A 19,531-nucleotide genomic window follows, 5' to 3' on the forward strand; every position below is an offset into this window, starting at 1 on the left:
AGAGAGAGAGAGAGAGAGAGAGAGAGAAAGAGAGAGAGAGAGAAAGAAATTAAAGAGAACCTGCAAGCAAGAGGTTCCTTAATGTCCTGCAGCATGTTCCAAGGTTCCAAGTTTCAGACCAAAATCTTTGCTAAAATGTGTGCCCAGATTGATAGTCACACTCTCACATTATAACTGACAAAGGGAAGGAACAACTACAGAAATGCTATTCTAACAGCTGACAGCTACAGGGTTGAAAGGGTTATTACGATGAAAGGAACGGAGAGTAAACAAATCTTTCTGCTGAGATGCAGGAAATATTTGTCAATATAGGGGACACAAAAGTTAGTTGCACAGTCAAATATACAGTACAGAGAGGTGTTATTCTCAATAGCTTGTATAGCACATCAACTACAAGGCTTAAGGAGATGGTCATCTCAAAAGCAGGAACTACAGGAGTGTCAAACTGGATGACCAAGTGATGAGATGAAGTTTACATTTGAACCAGGCCAAAGTATTATGAATACAATCTTTTTACTGAGACCACTGCAGGAGCAGTTTAGCTCAGAAGAAAGCTTTTGACAAAGTACCACAATGTGGAGTCCGGTGGTCACTTAGAAAACCTAAGTGTAGATGAATAAATTGTGAGAGCTATGCAAGCAATGTACGGGGGGTGGGGGTGCTGTGAACAAGGTAAGATAACTTAGCAACAAGTTTGGTAAAGAACAAGGTACGTGTGCACTAGTGCTTCACTCTCAGCTACATGTTATGAAACGCTGTGTTAGAGAAAACCAGCACAACTCATGCAAGCCTAGGAAAATGGAAATGAAATGCTGACAATATATATATGAGTAAATGTATGTAGATGTGTTCGTGTATGTCATCCTCCTCCTCCTTTAACATCTGTTAAATGGTGTGTGTGTGAAGACAAAGTGCACTTTGCAAGAATATGGTTCCAGGTTCAGTCCTACTGCATGGCACATTGGGTAACTGTCTTGTACTATACCTGCAGGCTGATCAAAGTCTGACAAATGAAAATTTGGTAGATGGAAACTGAAAGAAGCCTGCCATGTATATGTGTTTGTGTGAGTTATTTCTTTACTACCCACAAGGGGCTACACACAGAGGGGACAAACAAGGACAGACAAACGGATCAAGTCGATTATATTGACCCCAGTGCGTAACTGGTACTTATTTAATCGACCCCGAAAGGATGAAAGGCAAAGTCGACCTCGGCGGAATTTGAACTCAGAACATAGCGGCAGACGAAATACCGCTAAGCATTTCGCCCAGCGTGCTAACGTTTCTGCCAGCTCGGCGCCGAGCTGTGAGTTGTACCCTTCTTCCAGAGTGTTTTATCTAAACAGACCAGAGACAATTAAACCAAGAACCTTAAGTATGAATGGAAGAGGTAAAGTGACAAAAAAGGGACACTTACTTGGTGTCCAGAAGGTTGATGAGCAGGAGATTGGTTTGGTGCTGGCTCCCTTTCGCGGTCTCGCTGGTGCGCTACAGCAGCTGCTTGCTGAGCCTGCAGTTGATGCTGTATCTGGAGGGCAGTCGATGCTACTGTCATAGGATGAGCAGAGGTAACAGTTACAGACACTGATGTAGCTGGCGATGATGAGGATGTGGAAGAGGACGACACTGAAGATGGACCAACAGAGCAGGGATGAACGTTTGGACTGGAACGAGCAATATGCTGCTGTTGTTGCTGCTGCTGCTGCTGTTGTGGTGGTGCTGGTTGTTGTTGTTGTTGCTGTGGTGGCGGTTGAGTATGAGCTTGGGCAGGGTTGCCAGGCAACAGTTGGTGTGCAGTAAGGGACTGCGCCGAGTGCTGTTGCTGGGCCGGCTGCTGAGACGTAGATTGGTGATTGATCGACAAATTGGTTGCATGCAACGTCGGCGATGGACTCGGAGATATTGCAATCGGAGCAAAGGGGTTACGGATTAACGGCTGTGGAGGAGATGACTGTCTCCAGCCCTTCATCATCTCAGACGTCCGTGATGAAGGTGTGGGCTGGGAGAGTGACATACTGATGGAAGCAGATTTATTATGGTGACCAGACAGCACTGAAATGGCAACAGTAAATAATAATAATAATAATAATAATAATAATAATAACAACAGCAGCAGCAATAACGATTTCAAATTTTGGTCCAAAGCCAGCAATGTTTTAGGAGATGGGGAGAGCTGATTAAATTGACCCCAGCGTTCAACTGGTACTTATTTTATTAACCCCTAAAAAAATGGAAGACAAAGTCAACGTTGATAGCATTTGAACTCAGAACATATAAAGCCAGAAGAAATGCTAAATATTTTGTTCCATGCATTAATGATTCTGTCAGCAATAAGAAAGGTTTGAAATTTTGCCACAAGGTCAGCAAATTTGGTGGTGGAGGTCAGTAAATTACCCTGGCCCCAGCACTTGACTAGTACTTATTTCATCAACCCCAAAAGGATGAAAGGCAGTTCCACTGCACACCACCCAGGGTAAGACTCTCCTACTCTAGCATTGAGCTAACCAAAACGTATTTGTGTGGGTATATACATGTATGTCTGTCTGTCTGCATGTGCTTATTTCAATTTGCTATAAACAGTGCTGTTGTTATTTCAACAGCCAACCAATCATCTGCTGGTTCTGCACCTTCAAAGATCAATGGACAGGTAAAGGATAGCAGGAGGAAGGGTATTCAGCTGTAAAACAAGGCCCCAACAATATACATTTATCCACACCATCTTAGCATGAAAAAACAGGTGTAAAATGGAAGAGAGTGGTATTCATCCAGCCCACTGCTGAAACCCATCTTTAAAATGAAACCTAGCTGAACCAGTGGTGCAATTTCAACACAGAACCCAGAAAGACTAAGGAAATACTGTGATCCTCTCCTTTTTATTCTGGCTTCTTTTCTCTGAAGATGCTCTCAATTGTCAGCTTTAACCCTTTAGCATTTAAACCAGCCATATCTGGTCCAAATATTCTGTTTTATTTTCAAGCAAACCAGATCCACCCTCTCACACCTACCCAACAATATCTTTCTAAAAATAAACAATCACATCTTCAAAATTCTGACGCTACAAGATAAAGCATAATTAGCTTAAAACAATGTGAATAAATGTCACATCTCACGGAGTAATCTGAATGCTAAAGGGTTAAACTCGAAGCAAATCACTCAAAAGCGAACAAGACTAATAAACCAACAATCAATACCTTTATGTTGCTGCTCAGACACAGAAGATTGCTGGCGACTGAATTCAGCCTTCATTCGCAATCTCTCAGAAGTATCAGGTCCTATTGTAGTTGCAGATTCCAGTGAAGCTCTCAGAGGGTTGGGTACCTTCTCAATTGGCTGCAAAATGAAAGAGAAAATATTTTGATGAACAGAGAAAAGACACAAATTTGAAGTGATCTAAATTAAAACCTATCAAAATTTCATGTTACTTTTATTTTACTAAATTCTTCATGATTTCAAAATTAAGTGAAACGAAGTCAGTATGTTTCAACAGAAATATGGTAACGAAAGGGCTAAAGTGACCTAAATTAAAACCGTCCATAAAAATTTCATGCTAATTTATATTCCAACACCAGATTAATAATAAGTTATTTTAATAAATTCTTTATTATTTTCAAAATTAATTGAAACAAAAGGCAGTCTATTTCAACAGTTATGTGGTAATGAATAGATTAAGCAGAAAGAAGTACTTTTTAGCAGGCTTCTATCGACGACTATTGACTTGCCGTGATCTTAGACTTAGTCCAATATAATAATATAAACTCTGAGGGAAATAAAACATAAGCCCAACACACAAGCCTTACCTGGCCTTTAGGACTTGTTTCCTTAGAAGACACAGGTTGTGGTTGTATTTGGACAACACCCACCTGGACACCAGGGTTGGTCAGTGCATGCAAGACCGTGGGAGATCTTTTGCACATATCCTGTCCGATAAAAGAAGGTGATGTCGTCGTCATTGGTCGCGGACTATTCACTATTGACTTGTCAATAGTGTGAGCAGCAGCAGCAGCAGCAACGGCAGCAGCTGTCGTCGTTACTACACTGTAGGGTCCTGAGCCACTGGGAGATGAAGAGAGGTCTCGGCTGCCAAGTTCGGTTTTCAAATTAATGGAAGGCGGAACTGCTTGATGAGAAACTCCTGAATAGATGTGTGACGTGGGGCCTGCCACGGTGGACGGGGTGCTGACGTGAGGGGAAGACGAGCGTGATCTTTCCGACACCTGGTCATAGAAACCATGGGTACGCTGTATGAGGTTGCTGACCATAGATTTATGCGGCATCGGGTGCTCTGAATGTTGTGGCTGGTGTGACATTGGTTGCGTCAAATGGATCACCCCACCATGAACAGATTGGGAACCTGCTCGAGATGTGACAAGGCTCTCTGAAGAGACTGATGGTCCGGTCCTGATGTTTGAAACAGGGTCAGATTGATGAGGGAATTTTTTAGAATCGGTTGTCAACTGATGAATAACAGCAGTATGTTGCTGCTTGTTCATGTCCTTAAGGGGTTTCAAAGGTTCGACTTTCTGTTTGAGAGGTTCTGTAGAATGTTTCAACGACTCCATTTGTTTCAGGTTGTCCTTGGGATGTTTACTTGCATCGTGCTGATTCTTCAACATGTCAGGAGTATGTTTGGGTACTTCAAGGACTAAAGGTTTCCCTGGCATCGGAGCCTGTTTCTCCAGAATCATACGAACAGTCTCCGACATATCCATTGCGTGTTTGGAAGGTTTCTCATCGGCTTGTTTCAGGATGGCCTCCATCACAGACTGTTTCGGTGCAATGGTTTCACTTCCTGGTCGTTTGGTCAAATCAATCGATATTTTGTTGAGTTCTGCATGTGGTTTACTTTCGTGTACAGTTAGCTTGCTAATGTTAATTGGCATTGATGAATAATGGACTTTATTTATTTCTGATGGTCTTGGAGAAGCATCGGGTACTGAAGAGATAACGGCGGGACTTGAAGACATCACTGCTGACATCGGCATTAACTCAGACTGGGTTGCTGAAACAAAATGAAAACAAAATAAATTAACAAAGAAATAATTATCAGATGACAAATTCTGTAATATTCAGAAATCCTCAACTGAGACACTCCTATCCCCACTCCCCCAACACCGACCTTCTCTGGCTGCCCCGCCTCTCCCCACCATATCTACCAGATTTGATGGCACAAAAGATACACTTTTCTTTTTCAAAAAACACTCTAGGTCTTATATGTAAAGACTCCCATAAACTTCAATGCATTTAAAACTATTTTTTCCTGACTGTGCACTGCTGACATTGGAGTGCTTGTCTCACATGCTATTCAATACAGTAACTGACTGACACTCAGTCTAGTCAAACAACTGGAAAACTGATTACACATTTGGCTCTCACTAAATCTTCCAGCAACACAAAGCTACAGATTATTTCAGGGCCAAAAGATCCAGGCATAACAGAAAGGTACCAACCCTCCTTGCTAACAAGTGTGTTGCCAATTTATTTATTTATTTTTGGTTTACTGGCTCAAAAAGGAATGTGAATTACAATGTAGCTGAGGTGAAACATTTAGTGATCAGAAGCCATGGAGTTTGTACAAAGCATGGGTTGCTGCTTCAGTCTCTGTGGCTGTAAACAGGCCCCACTCCTATTTCATGGTCCAATGGTCAGCAAGATGAGAACAATCATACAATTTACAATAAAACCACCCTGACGAGAGCGAGCGGTTAGCAAGTGGCATCAATCATTACAGGCTTCTTGGCTAAAACCACACTTGCAATGATATTACGAAAACACGGAGATTAAAGAGCTTTGAAACGAGAAAGGAGGGAGGGAGGAAAAGAGAGGGAATGGCAGCAAGCAAATCCACTCACAAGGCTTAGGTCAGCTTGAAGCTATAGCAGAAGACATTTTCCCGTGCTGGGACTGAAACTGGAACCATGAGGTTGGGAAGCAAGCTTCTTACCACACAACCACTCTTGCACCTATACACACACACACATCTGAAATATAAGTTGTGTGGGCCTGACAACTAATATGATGCAATCTTGTTGGCTTCAGGATATATACACCCTCTAATGGAGATATATTGACAACAAACTCTTTATAGTAAAGCTGGAATAGTCCAATAAACAGACCTATATACCATTTAATTATGATTAACATTACAATTATTTACCAAGAAACTCTAATCTACCTAAACAAAGAAATGAAAGCTCGTTGCCCCACTTACCTGCTTGAGTTGGAGCATGTAAAGCTGCCACTAGTGACCCTGTCATATTCCGATTGTGTGGCACGACTCCCTGAGGAGTAGACAGCGCACTTCGGATTAACTCGGTGCTACGGCTGCGACTTCGAGACTGACGAGAGCGGTTAGCAGTGGCATCAATCAGTACAGGCTTGTTGGCTAAAGTAGAACCTACGGACACTTGCTCCACGCACTGGATCACATTGGTCGTAGGGATTGCTGTCACTTCGTTCTCACTGTCATGCTGCTGTGATTTTCTCGGCATTGTAGAGTCAATTACACTTTCAATGCTCTTGCATGGTGGTGCTTCACTTGACACAGCAACCTCACTCAACACTACTGCTGCTACTGATGCTGCTGTCGGCAAGGAACATTTGCCTACTGCAGAAGTCATGGCTGGTGCTGTAGTAATGGTTACTGATAAAGGTTTCGCAGCTGTCGACATTGGTGAGGTATCGGAGAGATGCACTCTTGAGGTGGAAGCTGCAGGACAAGTTGTCGTCATCGTCGTTGTCATCGTCTGCTCCACTGAGGGTTGCTGCTCACTCAAACTTTCGCTTGCCTCACTAACAATGGGAGTTATAACTTCTAGTTTCGACTCGGGACTCTCAGTTGGTGGAGTAAAAGTGATGTTCAACTCGGGAGGCACCGGTTTGGAGCAAACATCTTCTTGCATTGCTGTTGTTGTTGTCGTCGTTGTTGTTGGAACTGGAGTTGTGGCAGAAACAGCCGGAACGACAGTGATGGCTGAAACCTTCTTCTTGCGGCCTTTACCACGCCGTGTAACAATGATTGACTCAACAACCGCTTGTGGAGGACAGCCTGGTGAGCTATTTGCTTTCTTATTTTCTGTTAAATCTTCTTCCGGATTAGCAGACAGTGCAAGGACATCATTTTCTATGGGATCTGCTCTAAGAGTTACCTTCAGTGAAGGTTTTTCTTCTTTTGTGCTCTTAGACACAGTATCCAGGCTCTTGATTTCATCCTTTTTTGCTGACCGAGTAACCAGAGGCAGTTTTTCCAGCTTCACAACAGGTGAGCCTACTTCTGTTGTCTTGGGAGAGGATGATGCTACAACTGCAGCAGCCTGTGCCTGAGCTTGTTGTCGCGTCGCTTTCGGAGATCTCGTCTTGGGGGACGCTATGCGGGTACGCGGGGAAGTGGTTCTTGGCAACATGCCAGAATCCATAGCTTTATAGTTAGGCTTCCTTCCTCTACGTGAACGTTGGTACTCCACTTGATTCTCTAGCTTACTACTTTCATCAATGTCTAAAGATGGAATTACAGTGCTCTTCTGAGCATCAACAACAGAAGACTTCTGGTGAGTAGAGACGCACGTCTCTGACACTGTATTTTCCACTTTCAATGAGTGGTGGTCGTCTTTAACATGGCGTTCAGGTCGTGGAACACTACGTACCGTTTCCAGCTTGGGCGTATCAATTTCTTCATCATCATCTTCGTCAAAGTCAAAAACATCCTTGGCCTTCTGATATGCCTTTTCAGCTGTGTCTTCAACAGCAGAAACATTATCAGTAGACTCCTCTGTAGGGGGGCCTCGTCGAAGAGTGAATCCACGTGTTCTATTACGTCGGTTTGTCTCCTTCTGAAAACGGATTGGTGGTATTTCAACTTTCTTCTCTTTAACTTTTTCTTCGACTAAAGGCAACTTCAAAGGAGGCTGCAGCGGGGCTGCAACGGGTTCAATACTTAGATTGTCTAAAAGCTGATCTTCCTCAACAGGAGCTACTGAGATTTGTTTCTCTTCTTCGAATTTGGACGCACGAGTGCGTCGACTACTTGCCGGAGTAGAAGTGATGTTGACATTAGCTGTAACAGTCCCAGCTGAAATACTGGTCTTACCACGGTTACGTTTAGGGTACTCACGTACTGGAGTCAGTGTTATAGACTTCTTTGTCTCCAGCTCTGATACTGAAGGCTTCATATCTGGTTCCTCCTTCTGTGGAGACACTTCCTTTAATGGGACGTTGCTACTGACGGGCTCTGGCACGTGGCCAATGTCGTCTGGAAACTCTGCCTTTATCAGATTAGCAACAGCGAGTGCTGTTATATCTGTGGAAATGTCTTCACTGATCTCACATTTAACAGATGTCTGATCTGAGCTAGGTTGGGCAGGTATTGCAGAAGTAGCAGTCCAAATAGTCTTCAACTCCTCACTTACTTTCTCAACTACAGGAACAATGGCAGCGACAGCAGCAGTTGCTGCTGCTGCTTGCTTCCTGCTGTTCCTTCGTTGCCGACGTTTACGACCTTTCGGTTTCTCTTCTTCTAACTTTAACGGTTTCTCGATGGTTTCCACTTTGTACTGCTCCTCCCGATCCTGGTCACCGTCAATCTTCTCCTTCTTTAAAACAATTGACAAAGAAGTCAGCTCGTCTTTAATAGCTTCAACAAGCTCTTCAGCTTCTTCCTCATCTTTCTCTTGTGATGACAGTTCAGATTCAACACGAATCTCCTTCTCTCGTAAGATTCCTTCTATTGTGGCATCTTCATCAATTTCTTCTTTCAATTTCAGTGGATATTTGGCAATTGCATTTTTGGAGTCCAGAGGTGAGGTAGAACATTCTAGTTTTGAGCTGTCCAGAAAAGTTTTATCTTTCATAACTGGTTCCTGTTCATTTTTGATATTGCTCTCAACCAAATGCTGATTCATAAGTTTCAGTTCAGTCGAGCGTGGGTACAGTTTGGGTTTTACATCTTCCAGTTCATCTTCAAACTGGTAACAGTCAAACAGACTGCTTTTAAGAGATTGGTTTTTGATATCGAAATATTGCAAGGACCCAAGTACTTCTGGTGAACGTGAACTTGTATCTCTGATTAAAGACCGAGAAAAGATGCCATCTTTTTTCTTGTCAGGATCCCGACGCGACACACGACATTTCCTCTCTTTTTTCTCTCTGTGTCGACCTTTCCGCCCTGATCTTCGCTGAGAGATGGGTTCTTCATAGTCGAGGCCTATGTCAGCAGGAATGCTGGTCATATCAATTTCTTTCCACACATGAATAGAATCCAAGTTCTCCTGATCGCCAATAACCATTGTAGTTCTTGACTCGACAAACTCACTGTCGTTAATAGGACTCCCTTCGAGTTTAGTTTCAATGTTTTCCTTGGATTTTTCACAAGTTTCTTTCTCACTTTTTGATTCAATTGCAGTGTTGGTTTTAGCAAGGCTGTCTTCTGAAACCTCTTTGGTTTTCAAGGCCTTCACATCAATATGTAAATATGAAGGGAGATCAGGGTCCTGGTCACTAACACTTTCCTCTGATTGCTTCTCAGGCAAACATTCAAATTGTTTCTCTTCTGTTACATTGTTTGGAATCTCATTAACTGGACTAATTTTATTAGAAAGAGGAGAATCAAAGTCCTCCAAAACTTGGTAATTGATTTGAGGGTCAAGAATTGTTTCCTGACTGTCCTCGTCCTTGGCTTCAATCTCGCAGCTGGTCAATGGAGTGGCTGTAGTAGCAATGCCAATTTCTTGGTTATCGTCTTTCAGATCAAAACCAGTTTTCGTTTCTTCATCATCCGGTTTCAAGCATACATCTTCTAATTCAACATTCAGAGACATTTTCTCTGTCGTCACTTCTTCTGCATCATTTTCATCTTCCACTTCATCTTCATCAATCCTCAGTGCGCCCTCATCGCTGCTATCACAGTCATCAGATAACTTGCTAGATAATATATCTTTACTAGAGTCCAGTTTACCAAAACCAAGAACAGATTCCATCTGTTTGCAGACAGAACTATGGTGATTAGTCATTTCTATAAATGGACTGGCCAGTTTTGGCTGGTTAGTTAATGGTTCAGATTTTGGGCTGGCTTTAGGAGCAATGATTTCTTCAGTGGTTTCTGTCTTTGCAAAGTCTTTCTCCTTCGGCTCTGTTAATGGAGAATTCAGGTCTACAACGGTCTCGTTGTCAGAAATGGAGTCGATATTTAATTTACTACTCGACACAGAAGAAACTGGTAGCTCAGTTTTATCAATTACTTTATCATCTTTATCAACAGAATTATCATCATACCCACAGATATCACTGGTATCAATAACTAATTTATCTTCCTGTTCGTCAACATCCCCAAAGCTACCGTCTTTTGCATCACTCAAATCTCCTGCAGCATTGTCTGTTTCTGTAGAAGAACTTGCAGCAGAGTTCACATCAGCTTCTTCTGACCAAGAAAAGGCTACGTTCTTGTGTTTGTTCCGCCGTTTGCCCAGACTAGACTTCATAGTCGTGCAGATGGTGCAACATTTGGAAGGTTTTCTACAAATAGTTTCGATATCAAAATAAGTCTTCTTTTTCTCACAAACAATCCAATCTTGGAGCCGAGAAATTTTTTCAGTAGCTTTCCGTGTTCCATCAAAGTTGGACACAACTTCGTCATGTTTTTGATCTTCGTTGCATTCATTAACTTTTTGGTGATCACAAGGAACTTTTTGGTGATCAGAATGAATCTTTTGGTGATCAGATTTTTTGGAATCATAAAATTCTTCAAAATTCAGTTTATCTTGTTCATCAAAATCATATACATCACCATCAGTCTTCTCAACAGCTTGTTGCTGCTGTTGCTGCCGACGTGACAGTGGTGGTTGTTGTTGCTGTTGTTGTTGAGGGAAGTGCTGTTGCTCTTGGTGATAGTGATTATGCTGCTGTTGCTGCTGCTGCTGTTGTTGGTTCTGTTGAAAATGCCGAGGTTGCTTGTGATGTTGTTGCTGCTGATATTGATGCTGCTGTTGCTCATCATCATCATCATCGTCATCTTCTTCCTCCTCCTCCTCCTCTTCTTCTTCGTCGTCTTGCTGCTGCAGCTCTTCTCGTTCTTGTTGCATCTCTTGGTTTTGCTTGTCTTCTTGTTTCTGTTGTCTCTCGTCATTATCATCATCTTGTTCTTGTTCTGGTTGCCGTTTCTCTTGCTGCTGCTGCTGCTGCTGCTGTTGATGTTGTTCTTGTTGCTCTATAGAATGGGACTTTGAAACGTCGTCGTCATAAATCTTCTCCTCCGAGAGGCTCATATCAAAGCCGGGCATCTTTTTGCCAATCTTCTTCAGCAGCATGGCATCCAGTCCATAAAACCTCTGCTCAATCTTTTCACAGATCTTCTTATTCATGTCAGAGTTATTCAACAGTTTTTCACTTTTATGCGGAGAATGCAAGCTGTAAACCTTCTTGGATCGTTCGATGAAGTTGAACTTGGTTTTCATCTTACATTCTTTCTCACTGAACAGTTTCGAGGATTTCTCAGGGCAGATTATGTTGTAGACATCGTCAGATGCATCATCAAAGTCATAAATGTGATGACCAATGTTGCGATTCGTGTCTGTGTGGCTACCCTGTGTTTTGTCTATGGGGCTAGGGTTACTGGTAGAGATTTTATTGCAGGGCTCATTGTCGGTAAGCTTGTTCTCCTCGCTTTCACACACAATAAGTTTATTGCCATCACCTTCACCACCATATTCACTCAAGTCAAAATTATAGATCATTGCATTTCCTTTCTTCATGTTGTCGGATGGTGCTGACAGTTTATCAACTGAAGACGCATTGTTCTCTTTATCGGAAACAGATTTCTCTTCTGAGATTTCTTCTTTATTTTCGCTGGTCACTTCTAGAATTTTGCTCTTGTCCAATTCTTGGACAGCATCAGGAGTGTCGAGTGACAGGACTGAATCACAGCTCTCCTTCAGCAACAAATACGGAGTATCGAGTTTGAAGTTTTTCATCAACTGTTTTCTAACTTTAATTTCCAGCCAGTCAGGTTTTATCTTATCAGAATTACAGTCAGTATTTGGTCTTTTGGCATCAATAAACACCTCAGATACATTCTCCCCCAATTCTTTAACAATGTAAGGATTATCGATGTCTTTGATGCCCAACGGTACATGGCTTTCAATTTGGACAGACTTTTCTTTGATGCCATCTAAATCAGTTGGTTCGCCTTGCTCACCATTGGGCTGTTCTACTTTTTCATTGAAACCAATTGGGAACAAAAGAAATTCCGGTGCCTTTTCACAAACGTTCTTGGAAAGAAAATCAGAAACGGTTTTCTTAACTTTCTCTGTCTCATGAATTTTCTCAAATTTCTTTATTTGTTCAGAATCTTGAATTTTCTCTGTGATGTTTTCTGATTTCTCAAAATCATAAACATCTTCCACCCCATGTTCTACTTTATCCCCATCTCCTCTTTCCTCCTCCTCCTCCTCCTCTTCAGCTTCGGTCTTCTCCAGTTTCACACATTCTTCCTTTGTGTCTTCCATTTCACTCTTCACAGTTTCGCTCTCTCCACTTTCGAAACCACTTTGCTTCGCTTCTTTCTCGCTGTCATCGACAAAGTCAGTTGCGCTTTCTTTCAGATCTTCACATGAAGACGTTCTCTTAATCTTCTGTTTTATCTCGGGATCCACATCAATGGTCACCTGATCTTTGACTGGCAAAGATTCCACCTTTACTGAATCTTCTTCTGCCTTCGGGCTGACTAAACCACCAAAGTCTTTCACTGTTAGAGACTTCACGTCAGTCTGTTCCTCTTTCGGTTCCTGCTCATTGGCAAAAATCTCATCCTCGTCTTCTTCCACCAGTGGCATTTTCAATACATTCTTTTTAGAACTTTTCTTTGACTTGGTTTCATGCTTTTTCTTTTCTTTCTTCTTTTTCTTCTTGCTTTTGTTTGGTTTGCTCAACACATCTGGTGGTTCCTCTTCCGTATCAGCATGGTGGCTCTCTTCAGGATCTTTTGTGACCGCTTCGCCTTGATTAACATCCAAAAACAGACAGTCTTCAGTCTTATGAGAGAAAACTTCTTTGTTGGATTTCCGTTTTGCAAATGGTTTCACATCTTCTAAGTCAGCTGCCACTGTGTCATCGGCGTCATTGTCGGACACTGCACAAGTGGCAGAAGGTAAAGTGGATGTTGTCAAAGTTGTGACCTCGCCAGAAGGACTTTCAGTAGTGATAGTTGTTGTAATGGTGTTTGTGGTCATTGTTGTAGTAAAAGTGAGTTGTTCTACCTCAGTTTTAACACTTTCGCCTCCGCTGGGGTAGTTTTCTTCAGACTTTACAGGGAAATAATCTTCACAAGGCATGTCCATGTATTCCATATCCGTTCCTTCAGCTGTCAATGGGTTTATATCAGAGCTTTCAGGAAGGCTGCTATCGAATGTTGCTAAAGACTTTAACACACCTTTTTCTTCTTTGCTCACTTTATTGTCGGTGGATCTTTTTGATTTCTTCTTCTTCTTCTCAGATTTTTTCTTCTTTTCCTTACCAGAAGACTTCTTGCGGTTGGTCTTCTCACTTTTCTCAATTGTAGCTTCATCTTGGCTGTCTTTTCTAGCATCGCCAGAACTACTTCTCTGTTCTTGTAAAATCAACAATGAACTGCTTATTCTCTCTTTCGGTAATTTTGATGGAAGTTCTTTGTAGTCTTTCTCATCTGGATCGCTATCGGACGACACATCAAGGACAGTTTTAGGCTTTTTGTGCAGAGGTCGAGTTTTAGGAGAGGGTTTCTTTGATTCCCGTTTACTCGGCATAGGCACAAATGTAGGGGGTTCTTCTTCAGACGAAGAACTTTCAATCACGTTGCGTTTCTTCTTCTTACTTGAAGTCTCATCTTTCTCTTCGATTAATGTTTCCTTTTTAGAAGCCACAAAAGACGTACTTGTACTGCTTTCGTCGTCAGTGTTTTGTACACTACTTTCTGTCTCGTCACTGCGGCTTGGCTTACTGCCCCTCTTTTTGCGTGTATTCTTCAGTTGATTCAATTTCTTCCTCATGTCTTCCATTTCTTTGTCCTTGTTGTTGCAGGATCTCCGCTTCACCTTGTCGTACATAGACACGTACGGGCCATAGGCATCGAGGTAGAACTCGCTTTTCTTTTCGTCCCCAGATTTTTCTTTTTCAGATTTTTCCTTGTCTGACTTTTCCGTTTTCTCCATACTTTCAGATTTGTCGGATTTCTCAGTCTTTTCCGATCGATCAGATTTATCCGATCTGTCCTTCTCAGACCTTTCTGGTTTCTCTTTATCAGATTTATCAGGTTTATCTGGCTTGTCTTTGTCAGGTTTCTCCTGTTTATCTTTATCAGGCTTTCCTTTATCTGGTTTTTCCTTCTCTGGTTTGTCTTTATCAGTTTTATCTTTATCTGATTTCTCTTTTTCTTTTTCAGACTTTTCCTTTTCGGATTTTTCAACTTTCTCGGATTTTTCCTTCTCCGACTTCTCTTTATCACTTTTCTCTCGTTCAACTTTCTCCTTCTCTCCTTTCTCACACTTGTCAGACTTTTCACTTTTCGAGTCTTTCTCCGACTTCTCAAAGCGTTCGGTTTTGTCCTTTTCCTGTTTCTCGGATTTTTCACATTTTTCCTTTTCACTCTTTTTCCTATCGGAGCTCAAACGAGTGCTGTCTTTCCGACTGCGTTCCGATGCACTTCGATTGCTTTTCTCCGATTTGTGATGAGTCTTGCAAGATTTTGTTGAATCTGCTTCAGATTTCGTTTGGTCATGTTTATGGTGAGACTTGCTACTTGACTTTGGAGTGGATTCACTCTCAACTTTCTCACTCTCGTGTTTATGGTGAGATTTACTTGGTTTCAAGTTGTCAGCTTCACTTTTATCGTGTTCACTTTTACTAGACTTAGATTTGCTAGAGTCTACCTCTTGTTTCTCCTGACTGTCGACAGATTTATGATGAGATTTTGCTAACGGCTTACCTGCTTCGTTCTCCGACTTGTCACTGCCATCAGACTTGTGATGTGATTTTGTCGTCTTAGAAAGCTCAGGTTCAGTTTTATCAGACTCTGCCTTGTGATGATATTTAGTGGCTTTTGACTGATTCTCATTGTCTGGCTCACTACGCTGTTGGCTCTTGCTAGATTTTGCAGCATCACTTTTGACACCATCACCTCTCTCTTTCTCTTCTTTATCCTCTTCAGATTTCCTGTGGGACTTTACAGATTTTAATGGAGTGTCACTTTCTGCTTTGTCGTTTTCTGTTTTGTGACTCGTTCGTCCATTTTTTGAAGCGTCACCTTCACCGCTTTTGTCCTCGCTTTTGCTTTTCGATCGACTTTCAGTTTTCGACTTGGAGGATTTCTCTCTCTTGTGACACTCTTTCACCTCCGACTCACTTTTGCTGCTCTCTTTACGTTCTTTCTCGACTTTACCCTCAATGCTCTTTGAACGGTTTTTGTCTCTTTTTTCTGACTTCTCGTGTTTCTTTTCAGAGTGTGTCGCCTTTGCTTTGCTCTTTTCCTCAACTTCATTTCCCCCGCAATCTTTGTTATTGGATTTACACTTATCAGAAGAGCGCTCGCACTCCTTCTCAGTTTTCACACTGCTTTTCGACTCCTTTTTCTGAGAAGTGGACTCGGCTGATTTTTTCTCCTCTTTCCTGTCAACTTCATTTGTTTCTTTCTTCTCCGTCTTTTCCCGACTTGGTAACTTAACCAATTTCTTTTCTGGTGACTTGCTCGGTTTATTTAGAGAGCTTGATGACACCTTCTTGTCGCCGTCATCTTTAACTTTGCTAGAATCACTGTGTTTTGCTTTCTTTCTGTGCTGCTGCACGGGAGTGGTCACTGGCTGTCCTTGAGCCATCAGTGGTTGAGGTTGAGTGGGAGTTTGACTTTCCTCTTTGATGAGTTGTTTCTCAACAGTTTCACTTCTCACAACTTCGGTTAGTTTTGAGGAAGGACAGTTTTTTGGTTCGATTTTCATCATCTTATTCCTGACAGCATCAAATTCCTCACAAGATTTCCTTTTACCTAAACAGGAAACAGAGGACGTGGACGGTATAGAAACAGGACTAGGGACAACATCCCTTTTCTCTTTTGCATCAAATTCACTGGTTTCTTCCAGCTTGAGATCTTTCTTTGGTGGTATCCAGTCAGCACCCTCCTTCTTGACTTCAATACCTAAAGGGCCTGTTGCCTCCTTCTTGACCACAATATCAGGGGTATGGTAAGATGGACTGACCACAGGACTAGTAGAGCCAACCAGAGAGCTTTCTGCAGTGGATTTTACAGAAAGTGAACTAAATTCAACTGGTGATGAGGTGGATGTTGAAGGTAACACTTGAGAAGGATCCTCATTTTTGACAGACAAATCAGTTGTGCTGGAGGTAACCAAGTGTTTTTTCATTGAAGGAAATGTATCAGCTGGTGATTTGGTAGGGGAGCTGTTAGCAACTGCAGAATTTGACCAGAATTGTGGGGTACTGGTGGTGGTGGTGGTGGAGGTGGAAGAGGAGGTGGTGTTGGTGGTTGTGGTAGTTATGGTGGTAGTGGTGGTGGTGGTAGTAGTGGCGGTGACACCTATCACAGGATGCTGGGGATAAACACCAGGAATGAAGTGTGGGTAGGGGGAAGAGACGTTCAACGTTGATACAAATGGATTATAAAGAGGGCTGAAGTTCTGGGGCATTGTTGGGGGCATTTCTTTGGCAGCTGCTTTTGTACGGATGTTCATCTTGGGGGGAGAGTCCTCCATGTTGATGGTGATCTCCTTCGGTTCATATTTCTCATTTATCTGCTCCAAGCGTTTAGAGTCTTGGTCAAATATACTGGACCGTGACAGTAGAGATTTCACAATATCAGATGGTTCACTGCGTAAATTAGAAGATAAAACACCAGATCCACTTAAAGAAGATTCCTTTTTTTTAATCTTATATTTGCCGTATAATCCAGGTGTTGAGGTGTCAACTGGCCGAGGAACTGGTGCCATATTTAGTTTTTTGTCTAACTGACGGATTTTTTCATCCAAAGAAGAACAGCTAAGTTCACTCAAGCTGTCAGATAAATTATCTTCAGCATCTGGATTGGGGATCATGGACTTAGAGCCACTGGAACTGGCAGCTAGGTCCTTGCTCAGCTGGTCCTCTTCCTTTTGGTCCTGCAATGCTAAACCTGACTCGGGTAAATTTGAATTAGCCGTATCATGAGAAATATCAGACAGTGAACCGGCAGGAGACATGACCGGGGACTGCGATTTGCTACTGCTCTGTGGCGAGAAACAAGGTGAACGAACTTTAGGTCCCGCAGGCATCGGTGGTGGTGAAGGACATAGCTGTGGAGACTCCATAGGAGAAGCATTATGCTTCAATGCAAACCGAGGCAATGGTAAAGAAAGAGGTTCCTCTTTCTTTATTTCATGCCGAGGGTCTTGAATAATCTCATCAACTGACATCTCCTTCTTGATGATTTTAGTGCCAGACTCAGAATTGTCTTTCGACGTTATCATGTGGACCATTTTATATTCTCTGGATTCTTTGTGACTGGATTCCGTAGAATCTCGATTGTGTTCTGAATGCCTGGATTGTTCTTTAAACCGACCAATTACAGTGGAAAGTTCATCTTTGCCCGCTTCTCGACTTGACCGCCGTACTGTACTTTCATCAACTTCCATTGACTTATGGTCTTTCTCATCATCACTGCTGACTGCACCACTTCTTTTCATTCGATAGAATCTGCCGCTGCGGACACCAGATACCACTTCGTCCCCTTCCAATTTCTTTTTACGTTTAGGCTTAAATGACGTCAAAATGACGGTCGGCGACGTAATAGTCAATTCCTCCTCTCCCTCGCTATCCATTCCATCAAGCATCACAACTTTCTCAGCAACCTTTTTCGGTTTTGAAATCGATTCTCCTTGGGTTTGTTCCAGTAGTCGCCGAGCTTCCATTTGTTTGCGAAAACTCTGTGACGGTTCTAGTTTACGTTTCTCTTTGCTGTGTAACTCTGCCGCTAACCCATGCCGTAAACTGCCGAGAAGAGACTCGTCTGGTCGAATCTTTCGCGGCACAATACGGCCACGGCCGTCATCACGCAGTTCGTCATGCGTTGAGGATTCATTGTCACTCGTGCTGCCAGCATCCTCAAGTTGCTTCAGCTTCTCAAGCAGCAATCGTTTCTCTCGATGAAGATGGCCAAGATCAGTTTCTGTGAACGAGCCATGATCAGAGTCATCATGGGCACTAGAATGACTAGAGCCAGTGTGACTCGGATCTAACAACTTGTGTCGGCTCATTCGACGCTTTTCGTGATGTAGTTCTTCCACCTTTTTTAGTAGCACCTGGTGTCTGTCCTGGATTAGTGATTCAACCAACCGACTTGAAGATGGTTGTTGAGATTTGTGGAGTCGCGACGACAGTATATCATGCTTGCTATCATCAAATTCTCGACTCTTCTTACGTGCTGATGTCAACTCGGACCGCAATCGCTCGCTTTCCCCTTTTACATAAGATATTGCAGGGTTCCCAAGACACTTCACACTGTAAACTTTCTCGTGCTCTACGGCTCGAAGAGATTCAATCTTATCGTCTGTTCTGCACATTTTTTTAATATCTCCTGTCCGTTCAAACTCGTCGAACGGACTAATTGGTCGAATTTTTGAATAAATGGGTGGTTCCTCCTCTGTGGGTGTTGGTGGGGTCTGCGGTGTCTGGGGAGATTTGGGTCGGAAAACCGAATCTTTTCTCCTCTCTCTGAGGGGCGTCCGGCTTCGACTCCGACTTTCTGTCCGACTCCCACTTTTACTCCGACTACGGCTTTTACTTCTTCGCCTCACCGGAGAATGTCTGTAAGGAAAGTCTAAAGTAGTCGGGCTGTGGTCCCGAGATGACTGCTTCAACCGATTTTCTGTTCGTGAAGAATACTTTATTTTTGATGACGTTGAGTGTCTGTCTGAGATTTCTAAAGAGTGGTGGTCAAGCCAGGAGTCATCACGCCCCCCAGTATCACTCACTGCACTATCACTGCTATAATATTCATACCGGTCTTTACTGAAACTTTCGTCATAACGACTGCCTCGACTTGACTCCTTGTCTAAATTCGAATGTCGGTCTTCCCGATAAGGACTATGGTAACGACGCGGTGGAGTAACATTGCCCCGTTCTCGTCTTTCCCTTTGACTATAACCATATTCTCTCAATTCCTGCTCATAGGAATCCTCTTCAGTGAAAGGAGGAGCACTGCCTTGGCTGTACTCATCTATGTGCCTACAAAATATAAAGAATATATAAAAATCAGAACAGTTTGCAAATAAAGATCACAACAACTACGACAACTACAACAACATTCAGAGTAAATTTGAGCATTTTTGACAAATGTTAGTTTTCTAAGACTGTGGGGAAACGGTAAATCTTTGACATCACACCTTAGTGATTGATTAGATCAGGGGTTTAACAAGAGTTAAATAGGGGTTAGGACAATAGTGATTGATTAGATCAGGGGTTTAACAATAGTTAAATAGGGGTTAGGACAATAGTGATTGATTAGATCAGGGGTTTAACAAGAGTTAAA

The 19,531-nt window shown here is 42.5% G+C and overlaps 1 protein-coding gene across 1 annotated transcript in view; it reads right to left on the minus strand.

Annotated features, from left to right (window-relative positions):
• LOC128250889 (titin homolog) overlaps positions 1 to 19,271 on the minus strand; it is a gene marked incomplete at its 5' end in the record, with an annotated part of 26,816 nt that extends 7,545 nt beyond the window's left edge. Inside the window, 4 exons of the mRNA XM_052976884.1 lie at positions 1,418 to 2,052; positions 3,192 to 3,330; positions 3,798 to 4,999; positions 6,209 to 19,271. Of these exons, the coding sequence (XP_052832844.1) occupies positions 1,418 to 2,052; positions 3,192 to 3,330; positions 3,798 to 4,999; positions 6,209 to 19,271 (15,039 nt within the window). The remainder of the gene's footprint in view (positions 1 to 1,417; positions 2,053 to 3,191; positions 3,331 to 3,797; positions 5,000 to 6,208) is intronic.
• Between the last annotated feature and the right edge of the window lie 260 nt (positions 19,272 to 19,531).

This window comes from Octopus bimaculoides, chromosome 26 (genome assembly GCF_001194135.2).
Source record: "Octopus bimaculoides isolate UCB-OBI-ISO-001 chromosome 26, ASM119413v2, whole genome shotgun sequence".
In the NCBI taxonomy this organism is placed as follows: domain Eukaryota; kingdom Metazoa; phylum Mollusca; class Cephalopoda; order Octopoda; family Octopodidae; genus Octopus; species Octopus bimaculoides.